This window comes from Phascolarctos cinereus, unplaced genomic scaffold, assembly GCF_003287225.1.
Source record: "Phascolarctos cinereus isolate Bilbo 61053 unplaced genomic scaffold, phaCin_HiC Scaffold_726;HRSCAF=1367, whole genome shotgun sequence".
Classification (NCBI taxonomy): Eukaryota; Metazoa; Chordata; class Mammalia; order Diprotodontia; family Phascolarctidae; genus Phascolarctos; species Phascolarctos cinereus.
This window is the reverse complement of record NW_027556098.1, coordinates 84,461,655-84,484,839: the sequence shown is the minus strand read 5'-3', so window position 1 is coordinate 84,484,839 and position 23,185 is coordinate 84,461,655. Positions and strand designations below refer to the sequence as shown.

At 39.4% G+C, this 23,185-nt stretch overlaps 1 protein-coding gene across 8 annotated transcripts in view; it reads right to left on the bottom strand.

The window, feature by feature from the left end:
* Positions 1-1,063: 1,063 nt before the first annotated feature.
* Positions 1,064-23,185, bottom strand: part of MAP7D2 (MAP7 domain containing 2) — a 179,839-nt gene continuing 157,717 nt past the window's right edge. For all 8 annotated transcript variants that reach the window (XM_078146633.1, XM_078146634.1, XM_078146635.1 and 5 more), the window contains 9 exons: positions 22,462-22,709; positions 20,939-21,065; positions 18,525-18,750; positions 16,982-17,086; positions 15,921-15,977; positions 14,588-14,687; positions 12,432-12,618; positions 6,923-7,198; positions 1,064-2,813 (listed from right to left, as the gene is read on the bottom strand). In XM_078146633.1, the coding sequence (XP_078002759.1) occupies positions 6,949-7,198; positions 12,432-12,618; positions 14,588-14,687; positions 15,921-15,977; positions 16,982-17,086; positions 18,525-18,750; positions 20,939-21,065; positions 22,462-22,709 (1,300 nt within the window). In that variant the 3' untranslated portion in view covers positions 1,064-2,813; positions 6,923-6,948. The remainder of the gene's footprint in view (positions 2,814-6,922; positions 7,199-12,431; positions 12,619-14,587; positions 14,688-15,920; positions 15,978-16,981; positions 17,087-18,524; positions 18,751-20,938; positions 21,066-22,461; positions 22,710-23,185) is intronic.

Genomic DNA, 23,185 nt, shown 5'->3' with positions numbered 1-23,185 from the left:
TGCGTTGGAAAGAATCCTGATTTTAAAATCAAGAGCTGGGTTCAAATCCTAGCTCTGCCTCATTACCTACATGACCTCAGGTAAGTCATGAACCTATGAACCTCTGTTTCCTCTTCAGTAAAATGAAGGAGTTATCTACCTACGTGGTCTTTTCCAGATCTGAAATCTATGCTCCCAAGACACTATTCCTACTTTCACAAATGAGATGACCGAGGCACAGAGAGGTTAAATATCTTGCTCATGGTCACACAGGTAGTTAAGTGTCATATCTTCCTGACTCCAAGTCCATCATTCTATTGAGTATGCCCCACTGGCTCTCAACTGTATACAAATGGAGGTGCTGCTAAACTGGTTTTAAAAGTACTTGGGAAAAAAATCTGCTTTAACTCAAGATTCTCCTTTATGATCTTGTTTACATTATTAATTTGCTTAACAAATGTGATACTCGTAGTTCAAATTTTTCATCAGTGGATTCTGAATTTATGAGAATGTATGAGGTAGATGGGGGTACAGGTGATAAAGCACTGGACTTGGGGCCGGGAAACCAGAGTTTAAATCCTGCCTCAGACATTAGCTGTGTGATCCCCAGCGAGTCCCTTAACACTTTCAGCCTCAGCTTTCCCATCTACAAAATAAGGAGAATTGACAGCACCCATCTCACAGGGTTGTTGTAAGGCTCCAATGATATATGTGTGTATGTATATACATATATGTATATATATGTATATACATACACACACATATTATATGTGTGTGTGTGTGTGTGTGTGTGTGTGTAAAGTGCTTTGCACATTTTAAAGTGCTATACCAACACTAGGTATTCGCTATTATTATTTATGGGCTCATTACTGTCAGTAGAGAGCTTACCATCCAACCCATTTATCTGCCCACTTTGTTCCTCTCACACTGATGATAAAAAATTTTAAATGTTTAAGTATGACAGTGAAATGAATCATTGTTCCTTCTATGATAAGGTGCAGAAATAACAAGTATATACCAGTGGGGGAAAAAGAGTGGGGGTTATTTCCTGTAAACCACGCCGAACAAAATACTAGCAAACAGATTAAGACTCATCAAATGAAAATGTATTTCACTGTTATAACATGCTACATACATCATGCAAAGGAAGGCTCTCCATAGTATACAGTAGGACTGGTCAAGTAAAACATCTTCAGTGGCATCTCTCAAGCACAATATATCACAGCAAAATAAACAATGAGGAAAGGATGGGAAAGTCTTCTTCAGAAGACAAGTACCATCTTCCTCATCTGGACCTGTTCACTCACTGGAAAAGGGACTCTTCTGACACACGCCAAGATAAATGCATCTACATCATGGTAGGCATATATTTTACTTAATATATGTACTGTACATCCATATGTACATACAAACACATACACACAGGATAATAGTTAGCTATTTAATTCTTAAACAATTGCTGGTTTTCAAAGCACAAGGACAAGGTTACTACTGAGACCATGGTATTCCAACAACTTCCTCAATGTTCCCACTTTTTGTTAACATCTGCTAAAATTCTTGGTCTCCCTTGTCCTTTGAAGTACTAGGTTAACAAGGCCTCAAAGAAGAAAAGAATGATATAGTCTGAGGGTTACTTTCCACCGAAAGAAAAAAATGAACCAAAGTGCATTTTGTATGGCACAAAATGTTTATAAATGATAAGGTCCCATGGGAATTTTCCCATACAGGTGTTTCAACATATTACACAGAGTGATATCATTAAAGCAAGTGAAAATACTGTGCCCCTTTGGGACCCATCAGTGTCTCAAAGTAGTAGTTTTCATTGAAATGTTTAGATTTAATTTTTACTAAAGGTGGATAGAGAGACAATAACCCAAGATAGAAAAAAAACAAGCAAAAACAAACAAAAACCCACCACCATTACCACCACCAGAAACAACTGCATATGCTACCTGTATCAGGAATACATTATTTAGACAAACCCACGTGAAACTTCAATTGTAATCTGGAGAACTGTGGTCAAAAACAGAAGCTGTTGTATAATGTCAAAGTTAATTTGCTACAATCAGCTGCAAAAGCAGATGGGAGTAATTGTGAGAAGGTTGGAATTATCTTCTCACTGGACCAACAGATTAAAAAAAAGCAAAGGGAGAGCAAAAAAAAGGGCAAAATCATGACAATCATTTTTCAGTTGACTAAACTTAACAGCAGCCAGTGGGGCTTCTCAATTATAGCAACTATAGAGTAAAGCATGCTGTGTTTCCTCAATGAAAACTCATTTCAAAGCCTTCAATGAAAGGAAGCATGATTGAAGGGCGATGGGGGAAGGTGGAGAGAATATGGTAGGAAGTAATCTATTTAATGCCTTCCCCCATTTAGACAAGGACAGGCATGCTGCTCAAGTCCAGGACATTTTAAGTGATCTTTAGGTAAATGTGATAAATGTTAAGTGTATTTACAAGAAAAGATATCTAGATACTTATGTGACCTGACTTGGAAGAATGATTATAAAGTGAATGGACAAGTTGAAGTCTTTGATGTTCTTCAGATAATGAGTAGGATATTAGCTTAAGTACTTGACCAGTGGTCAAAGCTTTAATACACAGCACAATGAAGCTTCCCTGAAACCAATCAAGGGTTAAGAGCCAAGTTTTGTATTTATTTTTAAGCCAGTTTGGGGCATATATACCCTTGAGAAGACACAATATTACATTCAGCTCTGATTATTGGAATCCAGTGGTCAAGGATTGCAGAAGCTTCTCTAGATGATAAACAGTTCATATTTTACTGCCAGCAGCATCACAGGTCTGTATTTTCTCCATCATATACTACCTCTGTCAATTCAAAAAGGGAAAAAAAAAAGATCAAAATAATATCAACCAAATGAAATGTCACTAGCTCTAAGTTTATGATTCAGAATCACCTTTCCCTTACTCTCTCTTTTAAATTACTACATAATATAAGTACTTTCCTGCCTTTCTCAGAAGTGACACTCTTACTGGGCACTGAAATGAATTGTAAGAATTTGAAAACAGGTTAATTCTTTAGTGAAAGAATATGAACAGAGAGAAAATCATTTCATGACATTATTACTGATACATTTTCCTCTAAAGACACTACTTTCCAAGGTTTCTGCTAGGTGAGGCAGTGTAGTCTATCGGAAAGAACATTACATTTGAAGTCAGAAGACCTAGTTCCTAATCTCTGCCTGCTCTCTGCTGCTTGCATGAACTTGGCTAAATCATTTAACCTTTTAAAACCTGTTTCTTTACTTGTAAAATAGGGAGGTCAGAATAGATGATCTCTAAGGTATTTTTCTAGCTCTAAATCCTATCAATTGGAGATGGAGTATGTAGAATTGAAAGCATAAAAACAGTTTCTTAATTTAAATGGCACACCTTTTCCCTCCCTTAAAGTTTTATGCTTTAAAATTTTTTATTAAGTTCCATATATTTTATATTCATGTACTTTATATTTACATTCTAAGTTTATATTATACTTTGTAAGGTTTTTATTTTTATATTAGTTATTTCATCTTAAATTCTTCCTCCCCCACTGAACCAACCCTTCCTCGTAACAAAGAACAACATTTAAGCAAAGCCAACCAACACACTGATCATGTCTGACAGCATGTGTTTATGCTGAATTCCATCTCTCTGGTGCCCCACAATGCCCTAACCCCTTCTAACTGGAGAGAGGTATTTCTATTGTATGTATGTCTATGTAACTACACATATATGCAGGGGCAGCTAGATAGCACAGTGGATAGAGCACTGGCTTGGAATCAGGAAGTTCTAAGTTCAAATCCAGCCTCAGACACTTACTAGCTATGTAAGTAACCCTGGACAAGTTCAGTTCCTCATCTATAAAATGGAGACACAATGGAGAAGGAGATGGCAAACCACTCCAGCATCTTTGCTAAAAAAACCCCTTGGATAAGTCCATGGGAGTCATGAAGAGTGGAACACAACTGAACAACAAAAAATACATGCATACATACATGCATATGTGTGTGTTTGTAAGTGTGTGTATATATATAATATGTGTATATACACACACACACACACACACACACACACACATTTTTTTTTTTAACAGACGAGAATGCTAAAAAAAAACCAAACCAAAAAGCTTCTGAAAGGGAAGCTCATGAAGTAGAAATTTTATGTTATGGTTCAGTTGAACAGAAATCTCCAAAAATAGTTGAAACATACTATTTGGGTAAAATATTCTTCTTCTTTTGGATATCCAGGAAAATATTTTATCCAAAAAGGGCCTGCCACATGAGAAACTGAAGGTGTTCTTGTGTGAAAAGACCACATGTAGTTGTTTTGGCTTCAACTTAAGATGCTAAAGGTGGAAAGGAAAGCAAATTCTAAAACGTGTTTTCTAAATGAGATCACTATGGTTTTGAAGAAGTAAGATGACAGCTTGTGAAAAAGAGACCAACTTGGTTTAGTATGCTGATATATACTCTGGTGCTTATTGAGAAAAGAGTAGATGGTAAGGCTCCATGACAAAAAAGGTGGGGGGTGGGGGGGTGGGAAGAAGTATTCTCTAAAAGGAATGAAGTCAGTTTTTACCTGGTAATGATAAAGCATGTTCAAGATTACTTTCTATTTTAGCTAGGATGTCATGTATAATTTTCCTGCTCTACTGTTTTCAGAGAAATTTTGAAATCTCACCTCAGTCCAGCATTTCTGATAATTCTTACTATTTCCATCTGACATATGCTGGAGTGGGATGGTACTCCAAAGCTCAGGAGGAGAATGAAAATACAACAACATTGACTATGAAAGTCACTTAGCATTTCTCAAACTTTTAACATAACTTCCTAAGTCAAACTGTTGTACCGAGAAATCAGCGAGTGAGATCCAGGCATAATTTAAGATGTGGATTTATTAGTGCACAGCTGTCAGGGGTATTTACATCCAAATCAAGCAGCCCCCATCAGGGGTCGAGCTAGGGTTTATATAGAAAAGAGCATGGGAAAGAAATCCGAGGAACACTGATGAGGTAATCCAAAGATGCAGGTGTCTTTGGGGGCTATGGATGGGAAAGTACAGGGAGTATACAGGACAGGGAGGGGGATGGATCTTTGAAGTCTGGCAAGAGGAAGAGTTCTTGGGCTGGTCAAGGACACCCCTCTCCCTCTGTCTCGATGAGAGAATGCTCTGCAACAAGGGAAAGCTTTCTCACAACACAGGAACTTACTGACAAATTGGGAGGCTTCCAGAGACATGATCTGTGGGGCTGGGGCCTGAGCAGCCCAGGGACAGAGATAAGGATCATGCTGAGGCCCATGCATGAATAACTGCTAGGCACAGTGTCCTTGGGTTGGGGAATGGTTGTTAGAGACAGTGTTTCTGAGAGTAGGGAGAAATTGGGGCACAAGTACAAGCACAAGCACCCGAACACCCCATTATTACGGGTCACAGATCACACAAACCAGACCAGGTGTCCTGGTCTCTGGTATAAACATAATTATCTAAAGCAATTATATTGCAAGCTTTCTTATCCATTTGCGTTGGAGGTACGGGCTATGCTGAGCTATGCAAGAGTACATTTCACTATTGTTTAGATTTAGGAGGAAAGAGGTCTGAGGCAAGATTAAGCACCAACTTTTGCTTTCCATGGCTTAAAGGGCCCTACTACCTAAATGGCAAAATAATGTTCTGTGTTACAAAACAAACTAAGAGTTTAAGTTTAAAAGTCTAGGGAATAACAAATCTCTACGGTTGGCAACATAGTATTGAAAACTTAAGCAAGAGATTCTGTTTGAGTTGCTACCTCTAAACAAAAAAACTATTTGATAAAGCTGAATGATTTAATATGAAAAAGTTTCAACTTTTATTTTGAAAATGAGAATTAAAGCTACACATTAATAAATTGTAAAATGACACACCATTAACCCATATTTATTATACTGCATTAAATAAGTTATTGTTATCCCTGACTAATTAAATATTTAATAGATGAAAAGTTCTCTTTCTTTTCTCTCAAGCCTTAGGTTTTTGAGTTTCATATCATCTTTTCAGGGTTTCTAAATGGAAAGAAGTACTAATGCTTTCTTTGGATCCAGACAAATTTTCCAAAGTCTGAATCAAGTTCTGCATTAATAGTGACTTTCATGTGGACATTATCTCCCTGATGGTCATTACATTATTATGATTTGGATGGGTAAAATACTTATCATTTATAATGTCTGACTTTCCAGACAGAAATGCTTCATACATAAACACACATGTACACATATGTGTGTATGTCCTTTTTTATAAGATGCACATATTCATGAAATTTAAGTAAGTTGTGCTTTAAAAGAGAAACAAAATCCTAAAACATCCCAGACATAGTATGGTGTGAGGCAGCAGAGTATTAGACCTTGGGAATCCAGAAACTTGGCATCTGGTCCCAGCTTTGCCTCTTGACTTGAGCAGGGAGTTGACCCAAACCAGAGATGTCAAAATTAAGGCCAAATTACAAGGGGCTGAACGTCTACTGAACCAAATTAACACTTACCTGGGTAAATGTTTAACAAAATAAATAAAAATACAGCATAGGCAATGTTAATTTGTGGCTTTCTAAGTCAATATGCAATCTGCAGGGATCTATTTCTACCTGAATTTGACAACAGTGGTTTAGATGACCTGCTATACTTTGAGCTATTACTATTTATTATTAGTTTCTGTTTAGAACAGTAGTGGGATCAGGCCTGTGAAAAGCTGTTATGCTTCCAGCCTGGGTGAATAAGGGAAAGAGGGAAGGAGGGAAAGAAGAAAGGAAGGAAGGAAGAAGAGATGAAAGAAGGGTGGGAGAGAGGGAAGGAGGAAGAAAGGGAGAGAGAAAGGAAAGAGGGAAGGAAGGAAAGGATAAAGAGAGAAAGGGAAAAGAAAGAAAAAGAAGAAAAAAAACCAGTCCCTCCACAGTCATCACAGTACTGTACCTTTACATTATAGCATATTGTATCCATCAACATATTGTATTAAGTGTATTTTCTGGTCCTGGACTGTTAAATTCTTCAATCAAGTTTTTGTTACAGTCATCCATGGCAAGGGTTTCACTGGATCTCTTGGGATAAGTTGGGGGGCCTGTGAAATCTAAGAGCTCTTCAATGGCCTTAGCATTACTGGTTCCATTCTGTTCCAAAGAAACACTGGGAATGATGTCATTCACTGGTGAAAATTCTGGGATGGAGATAAGTTCTTCTTTTGAAACCGGACTGGAAAAAAAAAGATTTTTTTTCACTGCTCAAACCTTTTTTATTTAATTTCTAATTTTATTCTTACACATTTTACTTATTTTCTTCTATAGAAGGTGGGCTTAGAGGCAAGGTACATGTAGAAGGAACTGTAGAGGACAAAATCAGAAAACAAATGAGGTTAGTTAAAATTAGAGGGTATCAATAAGCATCAGGTCCCTGTGTATTAAACCAAGCAACATGGATTGGGAGGGTTTGCGTGAAGGCACAGCATGACTCTGGGTTAGGCTTTCTATATTTGGACACATTTCCATGCAGCCGGAGTCAAGAAACAGAGAGATTAGATACACTTACTCTATGATGAGGCAAGTCATTTCAAGTGGACCAACCTACAGACTGGAAAGCCAAAACAGAAAGCAAAACCAAAAAACTAAAGCTAAAGAGAGCTTCAGGAAGGAGTCTGATATTTGTGCACATGTGATCATCATGACCATGGCCTAGGCACATAATATCCCCCCCATCTAGAGGACTGGCTGGGATAGGCATCTGTGAGTTTGACATGGTGCCTAGGCCACCAGAGGTCCATCCCATCTAAGTGTTGTTTATAACACGCACCAGCAAAGTTAGCTTCAAAGTAAATACTGATTTTCCCCATTTGGCTCCCAGTGGAAAATGGAAATCTTATAGTAGAACATTACTGATCTGGTTATTGCCCAAAAGAATTCTCTGCTTTATATGAGCCAAACTGATCTGCCTAGCATTCAAGTCTCCATACTTCCTGTTTCCAGTCTTCTCTCTTCTCTCCCACCTCTCCCTGCCTTTCATTCTTTATTTTAGCCAAACTAGATGACTCTCTATCCTCTGTGCTTATATGAATCTGTGCCTTTATTCTTATTCTAAGTGTACATAATAAACCCCTTTTCATGCAGTTTGTTTGTTGAATTCCTACTCATTTTTTAAGTCTGTCAAATACCACCCTCCTCCAGAAAGTCATTCCTGACAACTACATCTTATGCTCAGTAACCTTTATCTTTCCTCCCCCTTCAGGGATAAATAAACTTCTTGAGAAAGCCTTCTACTTAACTCTCTTTGAAACTCTCCCAATCTGGCCTCTTAACTCATTGAAACCACTCCCTCCAAAGTAACCAATGACCTCTTAATTGCCAGATCTAATGGCCTTACTCAATCTTGATTTTCCTTGGCCTCTCTGCACACCCTGACACTTCCACCAGAATACTCTCTTCTCTGGGTTTTCTTTGACACTGCTCTCTTCTGGTTCTCCTCTTATCTCTCCAACTCTCTGCCTCAGCCTCCTTTGCTCCATATTCCTCTTTATCATTCCCACTAACTGTGGGGTTTATCCAAAGTCTCTGCTCTGGGTCCCTTTCTCTTTTCACATTTTACTATCTCACTTGGTCACTTCACCAGCTCCCATAGGTTCAATTATCATCTCTATGCAGGTGATTCCCTTATCAATATATCCAGCCCTAGTTGCTATGCTGAGCCAGAGTCATGAATTTCCTACTGCCTTTTAGACATCTCATACTGGAGGTGCAATAGGCGTGTTAAACTTAACATGTCCAAAACAGAATTCATTTATCTTTCCTCTCCACCAAACTTTGACCCTTCCAATAGTCTCATAACTGTCTAGGCCCCCAGGCTCACAACTTTGGTGTCATCCTTGAGTCCTCACCTTCACTCACCTTGCATATATCTAATCTGCTGCCAAATCATGAAGTTGCTACCTTCTCTCCACTCAACACTGCCACAATGTTGAATTCAGGTCTTCATCATTTCTCCCCTGGACTAAGCTATCTCCCTGCCTCCAGTCTCTCCCCACTCCAGTCCATCCTCCACTCAGCTGCCAATGTGATTTTAAAAAAAATATTGTGCCATCTCTCTCTCTCTCACACAGACAGACAGACAGACAGACAGACACACACACATCACACACACACACACACACACATCACACCCAGTGAACTGCAATGGGCTATTACCTTCAGAATCAAACATAAAGGCCTCTGGTTTTACATTTAAAATTTTTTTGTAACTTGGCTCATTACCTTCTACCTTCTCACTACTTCTACCTTTCTTACACTTTATGCCACGCTACACATTCTACAATCTAGGTATACTGGATTACCTGCTGTTCTTCACCCATAACACTCTACCTCTCATTTCAATGACTTTGCACTGATTGTCTCCTATGCCTGGAATGCTCTCCCTCCTTACATCCTCCTCTTGGAATTCCTAATTCCCTTTGAGATTAGGCTCAAATCTCACGTAGTATGAGAGGCCTTTCCCCCAGCTGCTAATTCCTCACCTTTCAGATTATCTTCATCTACTCTGTATATATCTTGAATGTAACAATTATTTGCATTATGTTTCCTCCATGAAGGGATGGCTTTGCCTTCCTTCATTCCCTCCCTCCTTCCTTTCTCTTTCTCCCCTTTTTTTCTTCCTGCCTTCCTTCCTTCCTTCCTTTCTCTACCTTCCTTCTTTTCCTTTCTTCCTTCCTTTTCTTTTTTGTCTTCCTTCCTTCCTCTTTCTTTTTTCCTTCCTTCCTCCCTCACTTCCTTCCTTTCTTCCCCCAACTGCCTGGCACATAGTAAGTATATAATAATGGATGCTGACTGACTTGATCCCTTCCCTGTCAATAACAACTTCACTATAGAACATTTTTATACCTCTGTAATTAACTAGCTTATCTGTGTTAGTGCCTTAGCCCCCTACTAGACTGTAGTAAGCTCCACGACAGTAAGGCTTGTGTCTTATCTGAACCTGCTATCTCCCTCAGCACCTTCTACAGTGTTCTGCAAACAGAACATGCTGAATTAATGTTTGTTCTTCTCCTAACTTCTCTCCTTGGGAAAACAATGTGATATAATGGGAAGAATACTGGCTCTGGAGTCAGAGGTTGCTGTACAGTTGTTTTTCAGCCTCTTCATGACCTCTTCTAAGGTTTTCGTGGCAAAGATACTGAAGTTGTTTGTCATTTCCTTCTCCAGCTCATCTTACAGATAAGGAAACTAAGGCAAACCGGGTTAATTGACTTGCCCAGGGTCACACTGCTAGTAAATACCTAAGGCCATATTTGAACTCAGGAAAATAAGTCTTCCTGACTCCAGGCCCAGTGTTCTATGCACTATGGTATCACTTAGCTCGCCCTAGCTAGCTACATTAAAATTCCATCACTGATGCTTATTAATCTATGGAATCATAGGCAAGTTTCTTAAATTTCTTGGGGCACCATTTCCTCATTTGTAAAATGATCTCTGAAGTCCCTTCTAACTCTAAATCTGTGAATCTTATTAAAGAGAGATAAGTCCTATAGAAGACAGGCTAGAGAATACTGCTTGCTGTTAGTGGACCTGGCTGGATGACTCCAGCCTGGCCTTAACCTTGAGATCCCACCCTCTTATATAGTCTTTTAAAAAGTAAAACCTTAGCTTCTCTGATTTCCTCTCCTTATCACCCAAAGCCAGTTTTGGAATAGCGGTCGTACTTACATTAACAACATTCTCCTTCTGCCTACTGAGTTTTGTGAAAAGCTCTGCTCAGGGTAACTATCTCACTAATACCAGGACAGAAGGGATGCATAACACAATCCCTATCACAAAGCCTTGCCAAATCTGCACCCCCAGCCAACTATCTTAATACTGAGGAAAGAGAAAAGGCAGTGTAGCTAAGGATTTTAGGTTTTAGGAGATTTCTTCCTCTGACTGGAAACAGCTTTGCTGTTGTTGTTATGAAAACTGCTGACCCAAAGTCACAGAAAGGCAGAAAGCCTAGTCTCCCTCAATTCCTCAATCAACACATTTTCTCACCCCTCTCAACTCTTTCTTAAAGCCTGGCAGCAGGTTTCCTCTGTCTTCCCTCCCTCAACTCCAAAGACTCTCTTTAAAGGGGCTCATGAGACTAAATCTAATGGGCTGAAACAGTGTTGGGGTGGCCTTCATATGTCTCAGGGATTTTCTCCTGGGGTAGAGGGAGGGATAATGTGGCCAAGGAAAAGGATCTGAAGAGGTCCTGCTACCCCAGCTTTTTTTTTTTAACTGGATCTGTGACTTCATGGCATAGGAACTCTCAAGAAAAAAATTCTTCTATCAATGCCTATCAGCACCTTCTCTTGATCATATGACTTTAAATAGTTAGCTAGCCATTGAGAAACTCAGTGACTTGCTGCGGTTACGTGGCCAGCATGTGTCCAAGGCAGGACTTAATCACTCAGGCCTCCCTGACCTTGAGGCCAGCTCTTTAGAGACTGTTACGGTGACTCTTCATGTCATTTTTAGAGAGTTCTAAAGGGGAAAAGCCTTGAGAATACCCAGATTTTCACACATCTCGTAATTCATGTTGTTGTGCTGACCCAATTTTGGGGTTTTCTTGGCGCAGATACTAGAGTGGTTTGCCATTTCTTTCCCTAGCTTATTTTATACATGAGGAAACTGAGGCAAACCTAGTTAAGTGACTTGCCCAGGGTCACACGACTAGTCTCTGGGGCCAGATTTGAACTCAAGAAGTTGAGTCTTCCAACTCAAAGCTAGACAGCCCCAGATGAAAGTGTAATCAGGGAAAGGTTTAACAAAAAAATAAGAATATAACACAAGTTATGTTCATTTGTGATGTTCTAGTCAATATATAGCTGCAGGGATTTGTTTCTATTTGACTTTGACAACACTGTATACACTGTCTTATTCCTTCTGCCAGGTATCACTCCCTCACTGACCCTGCTCCAATCTCATTCTCACAATGCCACATAGTCTCTTCCATGCCTTATGTTCTCCTCACCCGTCTGGCTCGCTCTTCCTCCCATCCCACCAGACAGAGAGACAGACAGACAGACAGACACACAGACATACACACACACACACACACACACACACACACACATACATGTTCCTGCCTGGGCTTTTACAATATCTCACAGTACTGCTCTAGAATAGCATAACATAAATACAAGTTCCCAACTAATGCATGCTATATTAAACACTTCTTAAGTTTGGGCCTTGAGGTCTTGAGAAAAAAAAAAACCCAGTATCTTATTTAGTGAAAGCCTAATAAAAACTCCCTCATGCAAAATAAAGGAAAGTAGTATTAACCTGCCACCACAAATTTTGTCGTATCATCCAAATTACTTTAACTTACATCACTGGTCCTTGCATCAGAGTAGAGTAAGGAGACCAACCCAAGAGAAGTCAGTTAACAGCTCAGAGGAGACGAGCGCTAAGTGTGAAAGAAACACACGTACCTAACATCCATAGACTGAACCTCATCTGTGGAATCATCCAGACTGTTCATCTTCCCATCTAGGGCATCCAGATGGATAAGTCCTGCTACTGGCTTAAGACCATTAGAGAAGACATCCTGGGAGATAGTTTCAGGAGCAGAGCGTCCCACCCCATTAGTTTCTTGGTAGGGGGTCAATCCATTCATTTCTAATTTGGAACACAAGAATCATTAAAACAGAATTCCTTAGGTTAATCATAAAAAAAACTGAAACAAAGTAACTCGAGGAGAAATGAACATTGATTGGGTCAGCTGATTCAATCCTCCAACAAAACCACAAATTTTCTTAGAATAGAAGCAGAGTAGGATTCTATTTGATTTTTCATAGATTAAATGAGGAAAACAGATCAGGTAACAAAATCCTAGCATGCAAAGAAAGCTTAAGGCATACTAAGGAAGCTTCATGTTAAATATCTGACAGTTTTTCCATTTCTACTCATTGTAAGGCAAAGAAAAGGTTGAAAAATTATTCTCAAATGGGTATATCCACTGAGATGTGGTAAGAGGACATGATATGAAACCCATAGGACCTTCATTCAGATAGATGCCAGTTATGCAACTTATTTGTCGCATGGCTTGGGCAAATCACTTTACCTATCTGGCTCCAGTTTCCTCATCTATAAAATGAGAATAGACTAGATCAGAGGTGTCAAACATGTGGCCTGTGACTCACAACACTCCCAAGTGCCACTTGGGCCAGATTAAAATGTAACTAGAAAATATTTAACGAAATAAATAAAAATGTGATGAAACACAGATAATGTTAATAGGTGGTTTTCTAAGTCAATATGCAACCTGCAAGAATCCTTATGTACAATTTAGTGACCCCCATTTCTATTTGAATTTGATAGCACTGGACTAAATGACCTGGAAGGTTCCTTTGATATAAACCTATGGTCTTAGGTTGCCTATAATCAGTATGGAACAACCAAAACTACCAGTAATTTTCTTAAAGGGAGGAACAGGAGGAAAAAAACAAACCACCAGAACACATGTAATCTTCTTCTCTGTAAAAGAGCAATCAATTAATAAAGAATATAAGAAATGACCAACATGAAAACAGACTAGTGTCATATAAATGCTCAATGAATAAGCATCCAGAGGCTTGACTTCTAGTTTTATTGGGTACTAAATCAGTTGGTTACTATCGATGACTTTCCTTTAAGGAGTACTTTGTAATTTAATCTACATAAGTCTTTTGTGTGCTTTGGAAAATCGATCAATCAATCCACACATTTTACGAATTTGTAGTTATTTGGAATGAAATTTCCCTTTCTACTTATTATTGCTTCTTGGATTTTGTCATTGTTATATAGAAATTACATAGAAATGTCCATTTAAAAATTTTTCTTTCTTTTCTTCTTTTTCCCATTTTCATTACAAAACATTTCCATATTAGCCATGTTGTGGGGGAAAGAAAGCATATACTCAGCATATACTCAGAGTTCAATAGCGCTCTCTCTCTCTCTCTCTCTCAGAGAGCATTTTTCATTAGGAGTCTTTTGGAATCGTCATGAATCATGTATTGGTGCAGCTGATTTTTGGGAGTTTATTTTGTAGCCTACAATTTTGCCGAAGCTATTGTCTTGATTAGTATCTTTGCTGATTCCCTAGCAATTAATTTTCCAAGTATACTATTAGTATATATTTTCCAAATATACCACCATATTATCAGCAAATAGGGATAGTTTTATCTCCTCTTTATCTATTTTTATGCCTTTAATTTCATTCTTTTGTCTTACTGTTGTTGCTAGAATTTCTAAAATTATATCAAATAATAGTGGGGAAGTAGTCATCTTTGCTTTACTTTCATATCTATTAGGGAAAATTCTAGTGTATTCCCATTGCATATCATGCTTGCTTTGGGTTTTGGATAAATGCCTATATACTTTGTAAGATTTCTGACATAAATGCATGTTGTGGCATCAATGATTTTCCAAATGAAGCCCACAGTTTCTGACATGGTGACTGGGGAGAGAAACATCTTGTACACACTGGGTTGGACAATGTGATCTAAGGACCTTCCCAACAATAAAAAAAATTTATAGTTAAATATGATTATTAGTTGTGGATGTTTTAAAAACAGTATACCAAGGATAAACTTATTCCTATACTCACCTACTTTACTCTGTACAACTAGCTTTGATGTATTATTTTCCACATTCAAAATTGGCTGAGTCTCCTGTTTGGGCTGAGTCTCCAATATAGGCTCCTCCTTCTGCCACAAACAAAATATATGAAAGATTAACTTGAAGCAGGGAAAGAAATGACTTTAAAAAGTTTAGAAAATATTTAGTTCTTCACTGGGTCATCTATCTACCAATTAATTAAATTCAACATTTATTAAACCTCTACCATATACCAAAGATACTACTAAGTTAAAAAGGAAAAAGTCCTTTTCCTCCAAAAAGGTGAAATCTACCGGAAGGATACAATACAAAAAAATGAATACAGGGAATATATTAAAGATAATGTAATTTCAAGAGGGAAGAAAGTACTAATAACTGCAGGAATCAATAAAGGCCTCATAGTTAATGAGGAAGCCTGATGAAAGTTATGGCTTTGAGAAGACAGACATTGCAAGCATGAGGGACCCCTGTGCAATGGTAACAGGTGGGATTAATCAGGCAGGTGAGTCTAACCTGGATGGAAACGAAATGAAACTGGAAAGGTAGGGGGAGGTTGGCTTATGGGGGCCTTAAATGCAGAGCTGAGGCCGCTAGAGGCAAGCATCTATTCTGTGTTTTGTCTCTGCTTTCTCTCTTCTCCTTACTCATTTTTTCTGCCTTGATGTGGATGACCCTTTTTTCCCTTGGTGGCTCCACCCATTGGGAATCTCCTTCTATACATAAAGCAAACTATCTCTGCCTTGTCTTTCAAACCCCTCTCCTGAACTTATCTCTTCTTGGTAGCAATTCAGTATTCTCTAAAATACCAAGATGACAGAAGACTCAAATGCTTATTAGTTAGTAGTCTTCCCTCCCTCCTACAAATCCTTCGAATTTATTTCTCATTTCTTCCCTTGTCTTGCTTGGAACCAGGCCTTCGTGTCATTTCTGCTCCTGAAACTCTGGCCATCAGCCTTACTTCCCTTCCAAAGCAACCTTGGGTTCTGCCTCTGGGAAGCTGGGCTTTAATAAGTGAATTCTTGCTTTACTTGCCCAGAACCAGGCCCCTGTTGCACTTCCTAAACATCTCCATACCAAGGTGTTGTAGGCTTATCCCCTCCCCTCCTTTCCTGCTCCCCTTTATGTGATTTCCCTCCACTAAAATATAAACTCTTTGAGGGAAGAGATTGCCATGCTTGCTGTATTTGTATCCCTAGTGCTTATGCACAGTGCCTCGCACACAGTAAGCACTTAATGAATGCTTTCTCTGTCTCTTTATTTCTCTAAGCCAAAACCTCTTAGCCAGTAGATACTACATAAAAATAACAGTGTGAATCCCTCACCTTCACCTCTGCTGAAACATCACTTTTCCTTGTCCTCTTCATGATTTCATCTATTCTCTGGAAAGCAAAGGGAATCAAATAAGAGACCCAGCATCAGAAAAGTACAAGTAACGTGGAAAGGATGAAACCTGACATAATTCAGAGAATGGATGTTCTCAGAGTCCACGGAGGAGAGAGGGCTCTCAAGTTCTACTGTGAATCTGTACTTTTAACCCTATATTTAACAGGAAAAGAGCCAAACATTTGAAAGCTCATACATCTGCATAGCATTACAAGTTTTTTCATTTTATTTTACTTTTTATTCTGAACTTAGCAAACACCAAACAAAATAAGCATTTCTATATACATCGTAGAACCGAAGAAGAGAACTGTATATGAAACTCAAAGCCTCTTAATTTGCTTTATCTGCTTTATCTGTTTAAGTTGCATAGCATTTTCTTCACAATAACCCTATGAGAAAAGGATATAAAATCTATACTATCTGCTTGTGAAGAAACTGGAATCTCAGAAAGGTATAGTGACATGTTCATGACCACATTGTTACCAACTGCCACAGCTAGAAACTGAACCCACATCTTCTGACTAAATCCAGTATTCCAAGTCCAAATGTTCTGGTTCTGAGACCTTTCTACACCATCTTGTCTCTAAACATTAACATCTGAGAAACAGGCTACCCCCCTTCCCTAGCGTCAAAGACTTTTCGTTTATGACCAACCAGTTTTTGAAAAACCTCTTTAGACTGGTATGTACCCACCAATCAGAGCCAGCCCACTGAGGCAAGACAAACCTTTAGAATTGCTTTCTCTATCTCTCTTTATTTCTCTTTCCTTTGTGCCCTCCAAGCCAAAACCTCTTAGCCAACAAATACCAGGGGAGTGGGCACAGGTGCCTAGAAACAGGTAAAGAGACCAGGAATCCCCCAGCTCCTGGGCAGAAGCCGGACCAGGACCTGAGAAAGCTGCTCAAGAGAGAACCTGTGCCCTTTAGAAAGACAGCCCCCTTTCTCCTGCTTCTCTTCTAATGGGCGGCTCACCTGGTCCTTCCCCATCCCTTCACCTTACCTTCTTTCGCACCAGTCTTTCCTGCTCTATCTGCAGCATGATCTGTTCTCGTTCTAGACGCAGCTGTTGAGCTGCTTCCCGGGCCTTAGCTTCCGCCTCTTCTTTCTAATAAAAAGATGTGGAAGGACAGATTATTTGTGCTTAGAAGTCAAAACTCTGAGGAATTCTCATAATTTTCTATTCTTTTCCCTTCCTTATGGCCATGGTGACCCAAGCTGGGCACAACTACAATTGGGGAAAGTGAAAGCCATAATATCTAGACTTTGGTTTTACACAATCTTAGAAACCTCATCTTATTTATCTTTATATCAGTCTAAGCATAGTGCTTTGCATACAGAAGAACTTTAAAATATTTGGTGAATGAATGATATTTTGTGAAATGTATTTAATGTTTAACCAGTGAAGTAACATACATTTCAGGGTGAGAGATATTTGGAAATGTACAATTATAATTTCTGTTTGCAATCTAATGTTAACATCCCTATCCCTAGTGTCAGACTTGTTTGTTGATAAATTATTTTTGACCAATAATTTTTTATGGGTTGGACATGATGTGCTCTACCACGGTCAGACCATATTGTGGCAGGGGTAGTGGTCCTTCTGTTCCTCATATCACATTTTAAGAGTGATATAGAAAAGCTAAAGCATGTTCAGAAGGGGAGCTTGGTGAGAAGGTAAAACTATTTAACATGAGAAACATCGCTTAGAGGAGAAAAGTGATGGTGAAGGAAGTAGGACTGTCTCCATGTTCAAGTATCACTGCATTCAAATATCTGAAGGGCTATCATGAAGAAGAATTCATTTTCTACATGGCTCTGGAGCATGAAATTAGGACTGATGGATGGAAGATGCAGAAGGGGTGAGTAAAGTACATGTTAAGAAAGAAATGACAATTACAACTGTAAAATAAAAAAAAAGGCTGCTTTGGTAGGCAGCAAGTCCCCTGTCATGGAGGGATTCTAGAAAAGGCCGGACTGACCATCTTTGAGGGGATACTGCACAACAGATGCATGCATGTTTTCTGGAAAAATGAACTACGTTCAACAGTTCCTTGACAATTCCTAGCTATGTCACCCTGGGCAAGCCACCTAACCAACCTCTGTTTGCCTCAGTTTACTAAACTATAAAATGGGGAACCAAAATAGCACCTACTACCCAGGGTTTGCTATGGGATCAAATGAGATCACATTTGTAAAAAAAAAAATTGCTTAACACAGTGCCTGACACATTGTTCAGTCATTTTTCAGTTGTGTGCAACTCTCTCGTTACCCCATTGGGGGTTTTCTTGATGAAGATACTGGAGTGGTTTGCCACTTCCTTCTCTAGCTCATTTTACAGATAAGGAAACTGAGGCAAACAGGGTTAAGTAACTTACCCAGGGTCACACAACTAGTAAGTGTGTGAGGTCAGATTTGAACTCAGGAAGATGAGTATTTCTGACTCTGTCCATTACACCACCCATTGCCCCTACCTGGCACATAGCAGGTGCTTTTAATAAATGCACGCTCCTTCCCTTCCCTTCCACAGAGGACACATATTGTACCTGCTTTTCAATTCTGGCTCTTTCTTGCTGTTCTCTCTCTTGCTTTTCTTTTTCTTGCTGCTCTCTTAAAAGTTGTTCTTTTATAGCTTTCCTCTGGGCTTCCTCTTTTGCTTTTCTGTTCTCTTCTTCTTGTCTTTGCTTTCTTTCTTCTTCCCTCTTACGGTCTTCTTGTTCTTGGAGAATCCTGTCTTGTTCTGCCTTTCTTTCCAGTTCTTCCCTCTGTAGCCTTTAATGAAAAAATCACACATTCAAAAGGAAAAGTTGTAAGAAGTCCTAATGAACACTGTCCACAGAGTAATGATACCAAATAATAATAATAATAATAATAATAATAATAATAATAATAATAATAATAGTAGCTAATATTTATATGATGCTTATGTGCTAGGTTCTCTGCTAAGCGCATTGCAAACATTATCATTTTGATCCTCACAAAAACTCTGGAAGTAGGTGCTATTTTTATTTCTATTTTACAAATAAGGAAACTGAGGCAAACAGGTTGAGTGCCATGTCTAGACGTCACAAGCCAGTAAGTATCTGAGACTGGATTTGAACTCAGCTCTTCCTAAGTTTAGGCCTGGCGCTTCAAAGACAATCCCTTCAAACTGCTCCTAAACGTATGCATTTTATATGCATAGCTACTAACACAGATTCATGACTTGGGCTTAAAAGTTTAAAAGACTAGGTGTCCAGGCTCTAAATTACCTGAATTTCCAAAAAACCCAAACACATTAAACAAAGCCAATTTTTAATTCAGTTACGTGCGTAGTAATGATAATACAATGACTTGTCAAATTACAAGTTATAAATCTCAATGCCCTAAATAATAGCAATTAAAAAGCAGAGTCCATCACTCTTGTCTCATAACAAGTCTCAGCAACAGGAATGAGAATTCAAAAGTTTAGAAAGGACAAGTGTGTCAGTAGCCACGCAGATGCTACTCAATGATTTCAGAGCAACTGAGGGGCCTACACAGGTATGCTTTGGTTGGAAGTGAAACTTCAAAGGCAGAGGACAAATGGAAGGAAACTTCAAAGGACCCTTCTGGATTTAATTATTTAAAAATCAATAGTACTGATTTTCAATTTAATATTTAATACTGTTAAAAATAATTATTTTGCCTTTCATCTTATACAGATGAAACAGTTCGCAGCAATATCTAGGTATCTTCCTTACATAAATAAAGCAGTGGTGAAAGGGGGAGGAAGAGAAGGAGGAGAAACTTTGTACTTAAAAGGGGTCTTCTTATTTGGTGATGTTACAAGGAGCACTGGATTTGAAATCAGAAGTCACTGGTGCAGTGTCTGCCACACAGCAAGCACTTCATAGATGCTGACTATGTCCTAGCTTTATTAGCTAGTGAAACTTTGGGTAATTCACTGAATCTTATTGTATCTGTTTATTATCTATAAAAACAAGGGTAATAATATTGGCAACTGCCTCCTTTCAAGGAGGGCAAAGGAGGGGAGGGAAGCCCTTTGTGAAACAGAAGTGTAAGCTATTATCAACATACAGAGTTTTCCAATGGTCTTAATGTAGTTAAAGTTTAAAACTGCACTAAAGACTTCTGTAACACTCTGGGTTTTATATTACTAATTTATATTTATAATTAAGCTTTAATAGCTTAAAACTGCACTAAGACTTTTGGGACACAATGTATTTCTAATTGATTTCTATTTGAAGACAAACATGATTCAAGATATTTGATAAAAAAATGCTACAGTAAACACCTCCAAATTCTCTTAAAATGATCTATAAATACATATTCTCTTTCTCTCTGTCCCCCCCCACACCTCTTTCTCTTTCCCATTCTTCTTCTCACCTCCTCTTCTTTCCCTTCTTTCACTCCTTTCTCTCTCTTCTTCCTCCTCTTCTCTTTCCCCCTCTTACTCCTCTTTCCCTTTCTTCCTCCTTCCTCTATCTCTTTCCCCCTCTCACTGTTCTTTCTCTCTTTCTTCCTCTCTCCTCTTTTTCCTTCTCTCCCCCCTTCTTCCTCCTTCTTCCCTCCTTCTCTCTCTGTCTCTCACATCTGTGTTTCTTTCTCTCTGCACCTCTCTCTACAAGACAAGCACATGTCCAAAAATTGGGTACAACTATTACAATACTTATGCTTTCCTTCTAATAAACTCAGGTCACTCTTGAGATGAGAGCCTGGGCAAGCCACTAAAAATATGTGGACAAGACCTTTGAGCTCTGTGTACCTCACTTTCCTCCTGTGTACAAAATGGGGATCCTACTATGTGGACTGCCTCCCTCTGAAAGGGCCATTGTGAGGGAAAAGTGTTTTGCACACTTAAAAGTGTCAGAGAAAAGTGAGCCATCTCCTTCTATTAAAAATATCATCCAGAAACGAAGGGCCGGAGCCCCTCTCTGCTGCTGAGTCTCCCTTCTAGGTGGGGGTGCATGTAGAATACCTCTCTTGCTCTTCCCTCTCCTGCCTTTCTTGTTCTTCTTGCTCTTTTTGCAGACGAACCTGCCTCCTCTTCTCTGCCAGGATTTTGGAGGCTTCTTCTGCATCCGTTGTTCCTGCAGTGAACTTCCCTGATGGTGCATGAAAGGGTTAGAAAATTAAAGAGTACAGAGGCAGGTAAATTGGCAGAACAACCCCAATGATCCACACCAGCACAATATTCAAGGATACGGATGAGCTGGGAAACAAGCTCTACAACTCTGGCAGCGTTTCACTGGGGAAGCCTGGGAAGAGGCAACTAGGAGAGACAGTGAATGAGAGCCTGTTGGACTTTGAGTCTTGAGAATCTCCCTAAAGGAGGGGCAGCTGGGAGGCACAGAATAGAACCCTGGTGTCAGGAGGATCCGAGTTAGAATCTGGCCTCAGACACTGGACATTTACTAACTGTGTGACCCTGGGCAAGTCATTTAATCCCACTGCCTTGAGAAAGGAAGGAAGGAAGGAAGGAAGGAAGGAAGGAAGGAAGGAAGGAAGGAAGGAAGGAAGGTAGGAAGGAAGGAAGGAAGCAAAGACCTGAAGTCTTCCTAAAGACCTGAGTTTGAATCTTGACTCAGACATTTACTAACTGTGCATGACTCTGGATAAAGTTACTTAAAACTCTCTCAGCCCCTCCTCCCCCTACTACTTTGTAAAATAAGGATAACAGCACCTACCTTTCTCAGAATCAAATGAGATAACATGTAAAACACTTTGTAAGCCTTAAAACTCTATATAAATGCTAGCTAATATTAACATTGGGGGGATCTAGGTGATGCAGTAGATAGAATGCCCCTGGACCTAGAGTCAGGAAGAGTCATCATCTTCCTAAGTTCAACACTGGCCTCAGACATTACTAGCTGTGTGACTCTGGGCAAGTCATTAACCCTGTTTGCCTCGGTTCCCTCACCTGTAAGACAAGCTGGAGAAGGAAATGGCAAACCACTCCACTATCTTTGCCAAGAAAACTGCAAATGGGGTCATGGTAGAATCAGACACAACTAATCAACACAATTACTAATATTATTATTAAAAAACACAAAAACAAGAACAGGCCTCAAAAGCAATCCCTGCTTGCTTTCTTATTTAAGGAACACAGGTTGAGGATTAAGGTGAAACCAATTTTTTTTTTTTTTGCTAAGAACTACAAATTGGCCATGTCTAGCCTATCTTGCTCAGCACATCTAGGAACCTCTCCAAAGCCATTAGCCAAGTCAGTCTGTTCGTCTCCAACTCTGGCCATTCCCCTCGGGGAGATGAGTAAGAGAATTCAACAGAGAAACAAAATGATTTGAAAAGTGGTATTAGAAAAGTCATTCTTCCCCAAGAAATGCCTCCCCCTCCCCAACTTCCTCTTCCTCACAGCAGAAGCCAATGCTTTCCTTAACCAAGCAGGCTGATTTTATGGTCAATTACAGACCTCTCCTCCCACCTCCAACCCCACCCTCTGAGACCAAATACCTCTATGCTGGCTTTATCAAGGAGGCTTACCTTCACTAATGTCCGTCTTTCCTGACCCAGGGCTGTGTTTCTCCGCAAGATGCTTCTCACCCATCTGATCCCCGTGAGCTCCATGTGCTTTCTGACTCAAAGCCCCTTCCTTTTCCTTGTTTGCTTTCTCCTTGTCTGCTTTCTTCTTTGGAGTCTCTTGGTTGGGAGAATGGGGGCTGCGGTATTTGACGGGTGATCCTTGATATGGTTTGGTATTCTTTGGAGACTGTGGGTATTTTGAAGGTGTTCTACAAAACAAAAACATAGGAGTGAATTCCTGGGCCTCAGGCAGATTTCGTTTTTTCTGTCTCTCCTCAAACTCTTCATACCTCAATATACTTGTGAGATAAGAATTTCAAATTCAAATTGGCATTTTTAGGGAGAAAACTTAAATTTCTACCATAAACTTTAAAATGAAGAAAAATGTTCAGGAAAAGATATTGGCATCTTCTGGGAGTCAGAATGACACAGGGAGAAGGATATTGGAGTTGGGACCGGTGTTCCAATTTCACCTCTGAGGCTCCCTCTACAGGGGTGGGGAACCTGCAGCCTGGAGGCCCTTGAGGGGATAATACAAAATAAAAAATAATATCCCCTTTTATTAAGGGGATTTGTTCTGTGAAGTTTGGATTCAGTCAAAGGGCCACACTTGAGGACCTAGAGGGCCACATGTGGCATTGAGGCCGCAGGTTTCCTGCCCCTGCTCTAAGACCTTGGACAAGTG